This window comes from Diadema setosum, chromosome 13, assembly GCF_964275005.1.
Source record: "Diadema setosum chromosome 13, eeDiaSeto1, whole genome shotgun sequence".
NCBI classification, from domain to species: domain Eukaryota; kingdom Metazoa; phylum Echinodermata; class Echinoidea; order Diadematoida; family Diadematidae; genus Diadema; species Diadema setosum.
In genome coordinates this window covers 13118972-13135852 of record NC_092697.1, presented here as the reverse complement: position 1 = coordinate 13135852, position 16881 = coordinate 13118972, and the positions used below count along the sequence as shown (strand labels likewise).

The window sequence follows — 16881 nt, the reverse complement described above, 5'->3', positions numbered from 1 at the left end:
AGGCAGACAATTTGGTATAAGAAGAGACGAGCATAAAGAGGATAAGTTAAACACATCAGCCAAATCCCTTTCACTTGATTTAGAAAACAATCGGCGGACATCATTCACAAATTAGTCATTGGGAAACACTTTGCTATCAATAACTGTTCCATCCAATGGAACAAGACTAGTATTCTTGCCAGAGAAGATCATCTCCCATCAAAATGGATAAGGGAGGCAATTCAACTCAGTAAAAACCTGACACAATGAACGGAGACTCGGGTCAATATATTCTCTTGCATAAGATTAGTAATACCAGTCTCTCACGTTCAGCGTCACACCGCCATCTACGACGCAGTCTGAAGGAGCCACCAGTTGGAGGCGAAAGTACCCACCACGGTCCGAAATAGCTTTCGTGATTGTGAAAAAAAGAACATATTTCTAAGGTTCTTTGCTGTCATTTTTCTCATGTACCTGTCAGATACTTATATAAGGGACGTGCCCAATTAAAACTGTACATTACACTGAAAGATCTCCTGTCATGCTCACTGAGTTTCATCAGAAAACTTGTGAATGTGGATGGTACCGAGATCCAATTTCACAAGGTTGTTTGGCGGGGCTCCTCTTAACATCAAGTAGGATGTTTGTCTGACTGACATACCCGCTTTGAGGTGCTGACATTAAATTTTCATGTCCTGCGATGACAATTGCATCAAGATTCTCAGTTAGCTGTGATGGAGACTCATTGTTTTCAATACGTGCTTCTGGGTCTCTGTTGACATATTTCTGTGGATTTTCAAGTGGCCCTCGATGCTTATCCCTATCAATAAGAGGTGTGCTGTCATCAAGGGCGTAGCGAGGGGGGGGGGGGTGTTTTGGGTGTTCAAACACCCCCCTTTGCCGAAATGGGGGTGTTTGAGGTGTTCAAACGCCTCCCTTGGGCAAAAGGGAGGTGTTTGAGCTGTTCAACACCCCTCTTCAACAATGTTTAGATGTTAAAAAAATGAAACAAAAGCTGTCTTTACCGCTTTTATTTCCGTTTTGAATTCCGCCTTTCCTTTCTTTAGTGTTCATTTTCTTTCTCTCTCTCTCTCTTCCCTGCTTTGCTTTCTGGCCGAATCGCGAAGATACATTGCGCATAATGTTCACCGTTTACCGGTATTATACCGTACGCGGTACCGTAAATTGTGTATGATGCATAATTATTATTATGTGTGTGCAATGCATGCTATACCGATTCTGTGACGCGCTTTGTGTATTATCGAAGCATCGACGTTTCTACTTCTTCTCTTCTTTCTTTTCCTCACCTTCTTGTCTTTTTTACTCCTTTTTTTCTTCATGTTTTTTCTTTTCCTTTTTTTTTTTGCGTTTTGGGGGCGACCACACCCATCGTCCCCCTGGCTATACACGGGTGTGGTCTGGGTCAGGTTCTCCCATTTGTTCATACACAAAATGCGTCGGTTACTTATCCAATGCTGTTTTGCGCCCTTTTCCATAATTATGCATGGCAGGCGTTACACCAAAAACGGCGATCTATCCGGTCTTCCCCTCTCCATTATCTTTTGTAAAAGTAATTCATGAAATCGGGGTCTTAAGTCTTAACTATACTGATGCTTCATACATTTATTACTAGTAGTAACATTGGTTATACGAGCACAATTTCGCCGGCGGAGGGGAGGGGAGCTGAACCTTTCGGCTTTTTGCCAAATTATCAACTTCCTTATTTTCCCAAAATAAAGTGAGAAAAAACGCTACACAATGCACTGCCTCAAATTTTGATTTTTTGTTATTGATAATTGAAGTTAATTTAAGCTAATTTGTGTGTGTGTGTGGGGGGGGGGGATCCAGACTACTAACACTAATATAAAAACAAAAGCCTTTAGCTGCCACTTCCATTTCCGGAAAGTGAATAATTTTTATTCCTCCAAAGTTAACTACTATTACTCTGTCTCATGATTTGACCACAAATTTCGAAGACAAAATGATATGCAATAATTTGAATGAGTTTTGATAATTAGACCCATTCATATCCGGGTTTTATTCTTTTCTTCCTTTTTTTTTTTGTTGGCGGAGGCGCACAAAACTAAAAGTTCCTAATTTTTTCACGACCGACACTCCTAATAGCCCTGTCATGACGTGCCAGTATCAGCAGACCTAAGTTAGTTCTGTTCTGTAGTGTCTGGTGTGGGAATATTTTATTCGCTAACGCAGTGCATCTGTGCAAGACGAAAATGGGAAGTTGTTGCAATGAAAGATTTTTTGTAATGATTCAACTAGGTATCGACTAAGATTTTACACTTAATGTCTAAAATCATTTAATATCAAATTATTTGCATTTAATGCCCCTTTTTGAACACCTCCAATATTACCGGGGGATGCATGTATGTTCTTGAGGGACGCACATTGCATCGTGCATTGCCCCCCCCCCCCCCACACACACACCATGGGCGTAAATCCCGGGGGATGGGGGGGGGGATATATCCCCCCCCCCCCCTGAAATGGAGGAGGGGGGATGGCCTGTACAATCATCCCCCCCCCGAAATTTGAGGGAAAAAATGGAGGAAGCAGAAATGTGATTGCATCAATTTTGGCATATTGCATGACGTTCGTACGCCCGCCTCCAGACAGGTAACAGAGCTGAATAGTCTTGTAGGATAATGTATACATAATTTTCTCAAGCGCTCGCTCGCTTCGCTCGCTCGCAAAGACAGAAATATATCGACATAAGGTATGACCCAGACGTTGACAACGTCAAATAGTATACCCTATAGGCCTACATTGTAAACATGTAAATCCAAAATTTCACCAAAAGTGTGCACCAGATCGCTTAATTTCAGGTCTGAAAATGCAAAATCTTCCTCGTCTGAGAGGGGGGTATCCCCCTCCCACACCCTCCCTCCATTCGGTCGCTCCGCTCCCTCGCACAGATATTCCAACTCCAAGTCCCTCCCCCATCCACCATCATTACAGAACGATGCCTCTGGGATGATTGCTTTATTGACTTAAATCAAGAAAATAGAAAAATACAATACCTACAGGAAGAATACCGGTACGTTATTACATACAAAGAAATGGAGATCCATATTACCATTTCATTGACTATATTTGGGCATTATTCAGGGCTATGCTACGTTTTTAAAGGGAGGGGGGGGGGGGGTCAAAATCACCTGTCAGTCAAGAAGAAAGAAAATCAAAAGATAAGAGAAACAACAGCAAAAACTCCTCGTTCTTTCAAGGTCTGATTTTCCACCAAAAGTCGGCTGACAAGCAAAAGAAAAAAAAAACCCAAACAAAAACAAAAAGTCTTCATATTTTTGCTGCCACTTCCCTCATACTTTATATTTCATGCAAAACAGTGGCACATTCGATCCCTGTTAAGTGTGTGTGTGTGTGTGGGGGGGGGGGGGCAAGCTTCCCCCCCCCCCCCGCATCCGCTCGTAAAAAAAAAGAATAAAAAACTTACCAAAATGGTAATTCAAGGGTTACTAAACTGCTTTTGAAATCGACATGAAAGGGGGATCAAGAAATAAGATATTTTTCTAAGATTTCTTGTAACCATAATTAAAGAGGTATATAACGTGAAACATTGTGCAAAAAGTCCGGAGCCGACAAAATATTGCGATTCAGCATGATTCCTGGTTGGCATTCTGAATATAAGCAGGATGTGTGCAGTGTACTCAGAACATCCGAACGGCAAAAAGAGTCGCTGTAACGTTGCGCAATTTGATGTAGAATGTACACCTTTGTACCTTATACGCTTCGTTTATTATATCAAAGCTAGATCATTAATGATTTTGCAGTGTTGCTTTACATACTAGTCTATATCAAAATGCCTTGCTTGCCAATAATAAGACTTGACCTGGGCTATTTCCTAACTTTTTCATGTATATAAAACACACACACACACAAACACAAACAATAATATTAGAGGATGTTCTAAAGTTCAGGTTTTGGATATCCTTCCCCCATTTGGTCACTTCGACGTCCCCTCGCTGGTCATACCTCCCCAAATCATGAACATAAACACCATTGACTACCCTCTCAATTTCCAAAGCGTAAAAATATAGCTACAAAAGGCAGTTTTTGGAGTGCAAAATGTCAAAATTTTCAAGCTCACTCGGTCCGCTCGATCGCATTTAATCGCTATGCCATTCTCCTGATGTTGCTGCCAGTAATTGCCAGCAGTTGCGCCCGGTGCGCCCCCCTTATTATAAAGTATAGCTACAAACGGCAGTTTTGAGACTGAAAATAATGTCAAAATTTTCAAGCTCACTCGCTCCACTAGCTCACATTTAGTTGTTATGCTATTCTCCTGATGTCACTGCCAGTTATTGACAGCAGTTGCGCCCGTTGCACCCCCCCTTAATTTCCAAAGCCAAAAAAGTATAGCTACAAACGGCAGTTTTGGGACTGCAAAATATAAAAATTTTCAAGCTCACTCGCATTTAATCGCTGTGCCATTCTGCTGATGTTGGTACCAGTAATTGCCAGCAGTTGCGCCCGGTGCGCCCCCTCCCCTTAATTTCCAAAGTGAAAAAATACAGCTACACAAACGGCAGTTTTGGGACTGTAAAATGTCAAAATTTGCAGGCTCACTAGCTGCGCTCGCTCGCATATAATAATCTTTATGTTATTCTCCTAATGTTGCTGCCAGTAATTGCCAGCAGTTGCACCCGGTGCCCCCCCCCCCCCTTAATTTCCAAAGCGAAAAAATATAGCTACAACCGGCAGTTTTGGGACTGCATGTAAAATGTCAAAATTTTCAATATCGCTCGCTTCGCTCGCTCGCATAATAATCGTTATGTCATTCTCCTGATGTCGCTGGCAGTAATTGCCAGCAGTTGCGTCCGGAGCGCCCCCTAATTTCCAGAGCGAAAAAATATAGCAACACAAACGGCAGTTTTGGGACAGTAAAATGTCAAAATTTTCATGCTCGCTCGCTTCGCTCGCTCGCATTACTCGTGATGCCATTCTCCCGATGTTGCTGCCAGTAATTACCAGCAGTTGCGCCCGTTGCGCCCCCTTAATTTCCAAAGCGAAAAAATATAGCTACAACCGGCAGTTTTGGGACTGTAAAATGTAAAAATTTTCAAGATCGCTCGCTCGCATATACTCGTTATGTCATTCTCCTGATGTCGTTGCCAGTAATTGCCAGCAGTTGCGTCCGGTGCGCCCACTTAATTTCCAAAGCGAAAAAATATAGCTACAAACGGCAGTTTGGGGACTGTAAAATGTCAAAATTTTCAACCTCGCTCGCTCCGCTCGCTCGCATTCATTTCAATTGTTATGTAATTCTCCTGATGTTGCTGCCAATAATTTGTCGTTTCACACCGTCATTCCATAATCCATAAGGAAAAAAATGACTGCGCAGTGGAATGTATCATATTCCGTTATGTATTGCAGTCCCCATTACAGTTTCCAGACTGACAGCACACGCACATACGCGCACACACACATACACACGCACGCACGCACAAGCATGCATACACACCCTCAAAATTACTTTTTCACGAGGTGCCTCCCCCTGTCTTGACCAACCCGCCACGGTACGTCACTGGCTGCACCCGTCCGGTTATGGGCTTGTAATCGTGGTGATGGTGACTATCGCCGATCAGCCCCCCCCCCCCCCCACGCTCCTCAGCACGGATTTACGCCGTTGACACACACACACTTGTTCAACGTCCGTTGGCAAGAGCATACGGATTTAGGAGCCCACAGACACGACGTAGCAATTTTAGGCTACCGGATTTAGGAGCCCACAGACACGACGTAGCAATTTTAGGCTACTGCATGAGAAACTTCTGCTGCGTCCGGGCTGTGTTTGGGCCACGGATTCACTCCCCGTATGGATGATGCGCGTGCTCTCTACAGCCATCGAGCGCACAACGAATTGACACCGTGCGTCTTTTACGAAAAAATATAAAAGACGCCCGGTGTCAGGGGGGGGGGGGGGCACATTATGCCCCCCTACCAGATTTTCATTTGCCACTCCTTGGCCCTTTATCCGATTTCAACCAAATTTGGTGACTTTTCCTAAAATCTTATTGCGAACATTTTGATATATAATTCAGCTATATTTGATGTTGCTGGTTGCCATGGCAACCATAAACTGACAACCATGTCAGTCAGATTTTGCATCTTTTTTCTGTTCCCATTTTATTTAACAGCATTACAGTGGATGAAATGGGTGTTTCTTGGCTGAAATTTGTTGAACGAGTAAAATTTGAAGTAATTATGGTCCTGGAAAGTTTTTCTTATTATTTCCTGTGTTTTTATGTGACAAAGGCATAAAACAATAGATATAATAGAGATAATTGAAAACAATGATACTTTCTAAAGATTGCCCTTCTATTTTGTGATATTTTGATTCCCTCACCCAAGCTATGCCTCTAACATCATTAGTTCTTCATATTTTCAATTTGTAATCTTGAAATTCCACTATTATGCAAATATGAAATGTCATAACTGTACATGTACCCATCCCAAACATTTCATATCAGGTCTCATAGTGTATCATTATGTTGACACGAATAGCGCCCCCATGTGGTGACCTTGAGAAATTTCAACCATAACAAATAATAAGATTCCACTTGTTTATCACTTGTGACAAATATGAAAATGATTGGTCTATGATAAGACATATATAATGGGGATAAAGAAATTATGCAGAAAAATCATGTTTTTAGCACATTTCCTATGTATTTCTTTATATTTTGGAAACTAGCGCCCTCCATGGGTGACCTTGAGAAAATTCAAATATACAGTCGTGTAGAGTATGAGTTACCCTACCCATGTGCCAAATATGACAATGATACATCAAAAAATAAAAAAGTTATAAAGGGGGGGGGGGCACAATGTGCCCCCCCCCCCCCGGGCCTGCGAGGGGTCAAAATAAGCTTGGGCTTAATAGGGTTAAACACCCCCCTCTAAAAAATCCTGGCTACGCCTATGGCTGTCATCAACAAATGATGCATTCTGGCCAATGTCCTCCAGGGGACTTGACTGCAGCTCATCACTTGATCCTCGGCATCCTGACTTCAACTCTGCGCTGGTGCTGACGTGGCCGTCTATTACTGTATGCACTGGTGAGGCATTGGGGTTATCAAGGTTGATCTCACTGCCACCAATCGATTTTCCTGTACCTGCACTGGTCAAGTCAGTGAGTGCTTCCGGGTCAACATAACCAGAGGCCTGACACAGGGCAGATGACATGACAGGAACTGGAATGTAAGTTTTCATCTGGCTGACCTTTTGTTGGTAAGGTACATAAGAGCTGGTAGCTGCAGATTGCGGACTGATCTCATTATTAGCATCAGGAGCATCCTCTGAAAGGATCGATCCTTGGGCATCTCCAGTTGGTGATCCATTCAAATGTAATCCAGGAGTAATGGTCGGTTTAGTCTTGTCAACCTCTGGATGCACCCCAGTATCACCCTCACCCTGTGTGCCTCGCTCTGGAGATATATAATACTGGGTGTCACCGCTATCAATGGCCAATCTTTCAGCGGAAGTGGTCCACGAGCCCACAGGACTTCCATCCTCCGAAGAATCCTTAACGCCATTCGCTGTGGAGGATGGGGAGGTGGAGCCATTTCCTCCAGAGTCTGTTCCAATTTTGGTATAGCTTCTGCATTCCATTGACAACTGAGAATACCCCTGTTTTCGATGACTGGCTGCCCTATCTTTAACCACAATGGGAACATCTGCAGTTGAAGGCACCACAGTGACATACTCTTGAGACAGATGAATCTGCACTGTTATCTCCTTTTCTGTTTTGGCTGCAGAGGTCGGTTGATCGAACACCTCTTGTTCAGGCCCTGGCCTGAGCTTTACTTGGTCCGTCTGAAAAGTACAGAAACAAATTGACTTACCCTGATGTATTGATGGTAATTGAAAATTGTCATCATTTCTACACAAAGATACTTTCCTTCACTATTCACTATTTACTTGGTGTACATCCCAGAACACTTGCATTATTGGAGCATGCATCGGATTGCTCTTTTTGTGAGCTCTCAAAATAAAACAAACGAATTAATACCTCCCCCCCCCCGAAAAAACCCCGAAAAGAACACCCAGACAACCATTTACTTTTTATTCCTATGAGCCTAGCACAAAAAAAAAAAATAGTTCTAACACAAATGAAGTTGTCTTGAGCAAGCCAGCTTTGAACTCAGATGCAATTGCGCATTTAGGAGATCATACACTAAAGAGCATTGAGCCAAGAGTTCGTAAACAACTATCCCATTGTAAATATTATCATAATAACCTGGTACTATTTTCCCAGCTGGTATGTTTGCAGTGGCAGATCCAGGCAGGGGCGCAAGGAGCGCCCCCTTCAATTTGTGAAATATGTCTTTATAATTTAATCGGCTAGGTGATAGTTGTTATAACGGTGAGAGCGATATTCAGAAGCATATGAGTCTGGATTAGCGCTGGAACAGCGCAGAAGAAACCGAGACAGCGTTATATATCCTGACATTGAAACAAGGTATAACTAGAGTGAGAGCGAGATCACATCGAGTTTTGTATAGCTGCTGATCTTACTCGGACCTTTTTACGTTCATCCCGTTGCCATTGCGATCTTCCCACTTACCATAGACGATCCAAATTTGGGAAATTTTGATCGGGACGACAAGGGAGAAACTTTGAACATACGCATTTTTTCCCCCATCAGAAAAAATGCCCACTGTTGCTTCGTCATCACAGACATGCTGCTAGGATGCTTCCGATTTAAAGCGATCCCTGTACGCTTTTGCCATTCTTCCCCGATCTGATAGATCTTGATAGATACCGGTCCAGCACGTGATAGTGATAGAGAGCTTAAGATGATCATTCAAAGTCAGTATGTTTATTATTCAAATTATTGGATGTCGGGAAATTTGTTAATCAGTTGCAGTATTTTCATTGTAAGTGTAGAATAAAAGGTATTTCGTTTTCCTTCTTGCATTTTATAAATAACCTATTCACACTTTATAGATTCAATAGGAATGTTCAAATTACTGTTTTTCCTCTAAAACTTTTCTCAAAACGCGATTTGTTAACATGATTTTACTTTTCAAAGAAGTCCTTACCGAGGGACGGGGATCCCCCTCCAACATCGTCCCCCGCCTGGTCTTACGCACCCTTGCCCCTTGCGACCCCTACCCTTTTCCAAATCCTGGATCCGCCACAGTTCCTGCAACTTTATTAGGGCATTGCTGTGAGAAGTCCAAAAATATCACACTTGGCGAGCGTCACTGAAAGAAAAGGTGACGATTTTCTGGAATGGGATGGGGAAGACCATCTCTCGTACCTCCTTGGGAAGACGGAAGAGGACGAGAGTGAGGAAGAAATAGAGCCTGACAGAATGGAAGTTTATCCTTCGGCAAATTTGACTGACCTTGGTGAAAACTGGCTCCGGAAACTGATTTAAATTCCTTTTCAATTTCTGGTACAACACATACAGCACCATCGGAATTAGAACAAGCATGGCAACAGGTACGGAGACAATGACCGGCAATGTTGAACCTACAAAAAGATTGAAGAAATGACAAGAAACTCGAAAGGGTTCACAGAAATGGACTGATACATCATTATTTTGGAAAGGAATACATTTAGGGTGATAAAGAATCGTATATTTGAAGTGTCCTCAGAGACCAGTGCTGACAGTGGTGTGCCTCAAGGCTATCCCATCGGGCCACATCTCAACATACTGTGTAGTGCACCTATCTACGAGATCTATGACATTATCAAAGCTCATGGTCTTGAGAGTAAATAATTCCTACCGACAACATACAGGTCTACTTAAGTATTTATATTATAGTGACCGACAGACATCCATCTTGAGACTTGCTCTTAGTATAAGAGGTACTCAACACAGAAAATACTGTAATCATTAATTTCACTTCCAGGTATACTCGAATGTCCTATGCAATCACTATAAGTCACTAAATACGCAAGATACATGTACATTCAACACTCTCGTTACAACAAACATGATCGTAATGAAATTTTGTCACATTAAAGGGTGTGTACAGTTCTGGTCGAGGTGAGGATTTAGCTTTTAACGTTTTGCGAGATATTCAGAAACCACTCTATGAGATGTCAAAGAGGATGCAATTCTAAAGGGTATCAAAAAATTTATTTGATGTAAATCAGTTTTGAAATGGCTGAGATATCCAAAATCAAGGTGAAACAAAGAGATCGTAATAAAAGTCGTGGCCTGTAATCTTTTATTATTATCATCACTTCTTTTTTTTTTTGGGGGGGGGGATATCTCAGGCATTCGAACACCAATTCTTCTTAAAATTACATGCTCTTTCATATTTTATAAGAAGTTTCTCATTATCTCACTTAGAAATGTTCAAAACATGAATCCCCACCTAAGCCAGTACTGTCAGTCCCTTTAATGCAGGTCCCAAGTTTATTATCGCTAAGGCCCTTGGCGCAAAATTCTCTTTGGCGAGAATGAAATTTCAATGTAGCCAAAAAACAAACAAACATACACGCACACACACTGTCAGCCCAAATGACTTCGTTTAGCTATGGTAGTACATGTATTTGAATATAACGTATGAAGCACTATATCTTGATGTTATCATGGACCACCTATTGGACACAAAGGATGCTAGTCCAGTTAGGTAACATCTGACAAAAAAATCCAATGAAAGTCATTAGTTTATGGTTGTGTCACATCAAGATTTGACTCCTGTTAATTTTGCATGGTCTTCGATGTAGAGGTGCTGCAAAACTGCAGAGAGTTCTCAATGCTGCAGATATATGGTAGTCAGAACTGAAAGTATGGAACTCATCATCCTATCATAAGACATAAAACATGTATCTCAACTGGATGATAGTAATAGGCCTAATGTAATAAAATTTAATGATGATAATAATAATGATAATAATAATAATAATAATAATTATTATTATTATTATTATTATTATTATTATTATTATTATATCAATAAAGTCTTCTTTGTCCAGGGTAGCCTCTTCAGTGTTGTCACTGTTCTACCAGGGGGCCCTGCCATTATTATTACCCTGGCATTGCCAGGTGTATACAAATTTATACACCTAGGTGATCAAGAACGACATTGTGGGTAAAAACATCTTGTCCAAGGATGTTAGCACTGGGCGGGAATCGAACTCGGGTCCTATGTATTCGATTTACGTGTACATTGATTGCAATAATATATCAGGCCATGGCAGTATTCATCGCGCGAGAGTGAAGTGCAGTATGTTAGTTGCATGTAATTCAATAGTACTGCTAGGACATGATTCGATCATCACATACTACTGACATTCAGCTTACTGCTAAACAGTGAGGACGCTTCGGAAATAAAAGTTGTGTACTACGGTCGAAATTATTTTTTCACATTTGATCGCATACTCCAGAACAACTCATTATGCTGTGTTGGCAAATTGCATCAACCAGACATGTTTCTCGGTAGACCCTTTCAACATATTGTAAGCCAATTCCAAATGCTGAAAGATGACTTTTGAGCCCTTCTGAGGACTATGTTGTAGCTTAATCGCAATGCTCCTAGTTACCTCCAGATACACTCTTCGGCTTTTCATATTCAGGATCAACAACATGCTTTCGCGGGGCGGCTGAAAACCCAGCTTCGTTGTACCCAGTGATCACGATATCATATGACTCGTTTGTGAGGAGGTCTGTAAAGAAACAGAGAACGATAAAGGTGAAAAACTGTTGGGGAAGCACATTAAGGAGACATTTTAAACCTAAGATATTGCTGCTCCATAAATACTTCATAAGAACTCAAAGTATGCACACAATGTTGTGTGTGAGTATTGCAGCTATGAAGGGTCAAGGGCACTGGAAGCTTTCGGGTTGTTGCTAGGCGGGAGAAAGCTAAATTCATAGCGGAAAAAATACACAGCTTCAGTGAGAGACACACTATATTAAAGGCATAATTTACGATTTGCAGATGAAATAAAAACCCAGTATTAGTGTTTTAACATAGTTCTAAAATGTGAGTTGGGGATAGAAACAACGACTGTAAAGATTGAATCCGGTGAAACCGATGTTAAGTATTGTTAAATATACAGAATGAGAACAATAATTACAATAAAATGCTTCTAGACTAAACCATCCATACGGTTACGCTTTAGTGAGAAAAATACAGATATCTCCATATATTTCAGGCTTTATCATGAAGATTTTATGGTATGATAGGATGTTTTGTGGTACAGCAGACCTACACATATGCATTAAATGTCATATCTTCAAATTTTTGAATCACTGTTCCCAAAGGTAAATTTTTAACAAGTAGAGTGGAAGAAATTCAATCTAAAGCAGGAGAGCAGCATATTTTGAGAAAAATGATCTCAAAGTGGAAGAACTCTGATAACGGAATGTATGTGTGTGTGTGTGTGGGGGGGGGGAAGACTAATGGACTGACAGCAGACAACCCACGAACATAATGTTTCCAACTCTCTTCAGAGTGGAGGTATGAAAAGCTCACAAATGATTGAGAGAAAAAAAAAAAAACTTTGCATGTAGTTTGCACATATTTCATATACTCTTTGCAGTAATTATTAGGTGATCCGAGTATCCTCTCGGATCACCTTCTGTATCTGTACTGATTCTTTGTTTTCCTTCTTCTTCTTCTTCTTTATTTCTGGACAAAATTTGTGTATCGATTAGCTCAGAAAGTCCTCTTCCTATCAATGTCAAAATTATACCATATGTGTATCATGTCCCAAAGACGACGGGTCAAGTAAAATCGTAGTGATCAGTCGACCGTGACGTCACTATGACGTCATTATATGAAAACACATTTTCAATCATATCTCATTAATGGAATGGAATTTTTCAATGAAATTTACGTCACATATATTTCAAGTTATGCACATTCTACTCATATTATCAAAATTCATTTTTTCTCTTAATACTTGCGCGTACGCGCGCGTTGAAATATTTGTATGCTCAAATCGAGCTCAAATTTTTTTTACACACGTTTCAGACCATTTGGAGCATTTTTTGAAAAATTGAAAAAATCGGACGGACGCGTACGCGCGCGCACATATACGCACGCACAGCTCATATGCAACGAAAATTTCCCGTTTTTTCACTTTGATCGGATGTCTGAAATGTCAAGGAATATTTCTACCAAGTTTCAAGTTAATCCCACTCAAAATGACGTCATACGGGTCCGTCAAAGTTGAAATTCCGCGCGCGCGTCAATGGCGATATACAGTGCAACAATGCCAAAAAACTGCCAATTTTAAATCCGATTTTACTCGTCAGGATGGACGGTGACCCCCCATTTTCTTTACATATTCTGAAAGCTGATGAGTTGTACATGTCATTTCATGGGTTGGCAATGCTGGAAAAATGATTAAAATATATCAAATTTCTTAATAAAGTTAAAAAAGTAAATTTTCAAAATGACGTCATCAAATTTCAAGTTCATTCAAGCATATCTCACTTATTCTTTAGTTGATTTTCGTCCAAATTTCAATATGTTGTAGCTTATTAAATGGTCTTTCAGATATAAAATAACAACAATTTGATTGGATGACGGCATCACCTCGTAAAAAGGGATTAAAAGTAACATTGTTAAATTTGACCAGTTTACGTGTTATCTCTATGGGAGTGCAGTTTTTCTGGAAATGAAAACTGACATGACTATCTTTATCGAGCACTAGCTCACTTATGCTTCGGTGAATTTCTCCCAGATTTTAGTATGTTGTAGCTGAGACTTTGGGCTATCGTAAGTGTGCCCTTCGTTTTTTCATACGGAGTCGGCATCATGCGCAAAAACTTGGTTGAAATTAAAGCTTATCTTCCATGTATTTTCATATTCCTTTCTTTCTGCAACTTTCTTTGCAATAACTCAAGAAAAACAAGCTCTATCAGCCCAATATTTTGCACATGTTTAGTTTATGTCACGTATATTATTTCATAAAATAACAACTACTTGATCGGGCACCTTCTTGGGTATGTAAATTAGGGTCAAAGGTCAAAAATGTTTCATCCTGTATCTTGGTGAATACATGTCTTATCTTTCCCATATTTTGCATACGTAAAGACCATGTTACAAGAATCATTTCACAAAATAGCCACTTTTTGCTCAGACGCCATCTTGTCTGTGCAAAGTAGGGTCAAAGGTCATATGTACTTCTTTCTTTATCTTCATTATGACGTGTTATCTCTATGGGAGGGAATTTTTCTAGATGTGAAAATTGACATGATTGTCTTTATCTACGACTAGCTCACTTACCCTTCCAATGCAATGCTCACAAAATGATTAAAAGATAAAAAATTTCTTAATAAAATAAAAAAAGTAAATTTTCAAAATGACGTCATCAAATTACAAGTTCACTCGAGCGTATTTCACTTATAATCTGCCAATTTTCTCCCATATTTCAGTATGTTGTAGCTTATGAAATGTTCTTTCATTAATGTAAAAACAACATTTTGATTGAATGACGTCATCGCCTCGTAAAAATGGATTGAATGTATCCTTGTAGAATTTGACCAGTTTACGTGTTATCTCTATGGGAGAGCAGTTTTTCTGGCAGTGAAAATTGACATGACTATCTTTTTCGAGCACTAGCTCACTTTTGCTTCTGTGAATTTTTCCCAGATTTTAGTATGTTGTAGCTGAGACTTTGGGCTATCGTAAATGTGCCCTCCATTTTTTCATACGACGTCGGCATCACGTCGAAAAACTTGGTTGAAAATGGCACGTGGCTTCGATGCAGCGTCATTTTGCTTAATACACAGGGCCTATGGAGCATGAAATAGGTCATTGCATAGCGCATCCGACTCGTAAACCTAAGGTCCCTGGTTCGAGGCTCACCCCTGCCAATATTTTTTTTCAATTTTTTAAACACTTTTTTTCTTCTTTTTCTTTAGTTAGTCTTAATCTCCGTTCCTAACTTTATCTTTTTCTGATTTTTTTATGCTTCTCCTTCAAATTTCTATAAAATAACATATTTTTTCTTTATTTTTCTTTCTTTCTACTACTTTCTGTGCAATAGATGAACAACAACAATGGCTATCAATCCCATATTTTGCACATGTTTAGTTCATGTCACGTACATTATTTCATAAAATAACAACTACTTGATCAGACACCATCTTGGGTATGTAAATTAGGGTCAAAGGTCATAAATGTTTCATCCTGTATCTTGGTGAATACATGTAATATCTTTCCCATATTTTGCACACACAAAGACCATGTAACAAGGATCATTTCACAAAATAACCACTTTTTGCTCAGACGCCATCTTGGGTGTGCAAAGTGAGGTCAAAGGTCATATGTACTTCTTTCTATGTTGTCGTCATGACGTGTTATCTCTATGGGAGGGATTTTTTTTAATGTGAAAATTAACATGCTTTTCTTTATCGAGCACTAGCTCTCACTTACCCTTCGGTGAATTTATCCCAGATTTTATGTTGTAGCTAAGACTTTGCATTTTGCATCTTGGTGAATACCTGTCCTATCTTTGCCATATTTTGCACACGAATATAGACGATGTCGCAAGAATCATTTCACAAAATAACCACTTTTTCCTCAGATGCCATCTTGGGAGTGTAAATGTGGGTCAAAGGTCATATGTATTCTTTGCTGTATCTTCGTTATTAAGTGTATACAGAATTGGTACCAAAGATGACAGATATGACTCCCTTTTCTAAATGAGAATCCAAACCTCACACGGCCAATGTCTCTAAACACAGACGAAACTTGTATTGTCATGCCTATTACGATCAGGACTCGAATCATTGATTAAAAAAAAATCGGATCACCTTAATTTGTCAGTGATGACAAATTACAATCTCTAGTTATTACTATCATTTATTCGGCATTTGCAAAACGATAGAAGTGATAACAGATTAACAATAATAAAATAAGCAAAACACAAGAAAACAAAGAGTCAGGCTTTCCCTGTTGAGCTTCCCTAAGGTGCCGGGTTGGAAAAAAAAACAATCAAAATCACTATGACCCTTGGGCCTGTCCAACCAACTTAAGGAAACACATCAAGGATTAGTTGAACACACACGCGCAAAAAGAAAACAAAATAATACAAATGATTTCAAACTGAGCGTGTACGCCAGGGCCCCGTTTTATTAAAAGATAAAATTGGTTTTGAATGTCCTTACCACACAGGTTGCCATAGACTTACAGTTTAAATCAACTTTATAATCAATTTCAAATCTTCATAAAACAGGACCCAAGTGGATAACTGTACATGCAAACTAGAAATATCATTGTGGCGAATGGGTATTCGTTCCTTCCCCCTTCCTCCATAAAAAAATAATCCAGTGTACAAAAAAGTGATATCAGAGTACATCTCTCTCTAAAAAAAAAAAAAAAAAAAAAAAACAGAAAAAAGCAAAAAAAAAAAAATCCACTTTGACTACACTACTAATTAATAATGTATTCTTTGCACCTAAATCCTTTCCCATGACCCAAAACAGACTCAAGTCTCATATTCCATTGTCCTCTTTGTTAACATTGTGTTTTTCTCTAATTTTACCTGATCTTAATTACGGACTTCTAGCATGGGGAAGTGCCCATCAAACTTTACTAGATAAATTGTTGTTACTGAAAAAAAAAAAAAAAAAAAAAAAAAAAGCACTTCGTATATTTTGTGGCGTCCCGCCACGTTCCCATTCAGAGTAATTATTTACTAAATAAAGATTTTGAAAATTAAACATTTGTACCTTTTTCAACTTGTTCAGTTTATGTTTAATTACAATGAAAATGCACTTCCCAGTATTTTCAATTCAATGTTCCCACTGAACCAGTTTTTTTCATAATTATCCCACGAGGCAATCTAATGAGTTTCATTTACCCCTCCTGAGAACTTTATTAGCTCAGAATACATTTATGTACACCGGTCCTAGATTTTGGAATTCATTAAGCTGTGAAATAAAAAAATTCCCCA

General features: G+C 39.7%; 1 protein-coding gene across 1 annotated transcript in view; it reads right to left on the bottom strand.

Moving 5' to 3' along the window:
- Window positions 1–285: 285 nt before the first annotated feature.
- Window positions 286–16881, bottom strand: part of LOC140236424 (uncharacterized) — a 91281-nt gene continuing 74685 nt past the window's right edge. The window contains exons 8-11 of the mRNA XM_072316350.1: window positions 11512–11634; window positions 9359–9486; window positions 6924–7821; window positions 286–389 (exon numbers count right to left, since the gene is read on the bottom strand). Of these exons, the coding sequence (XP_072172451.1) occupies window positions 286–389; window positions 6924–7821; window positions 9359–9486; window positions 11512–11634 (1253 nt within the window). The remainder of the gene's footprint in view (window positions 390–6923; window positions 7822–9358; window positions 9487–11511; window positions 11635–16881) is intronic.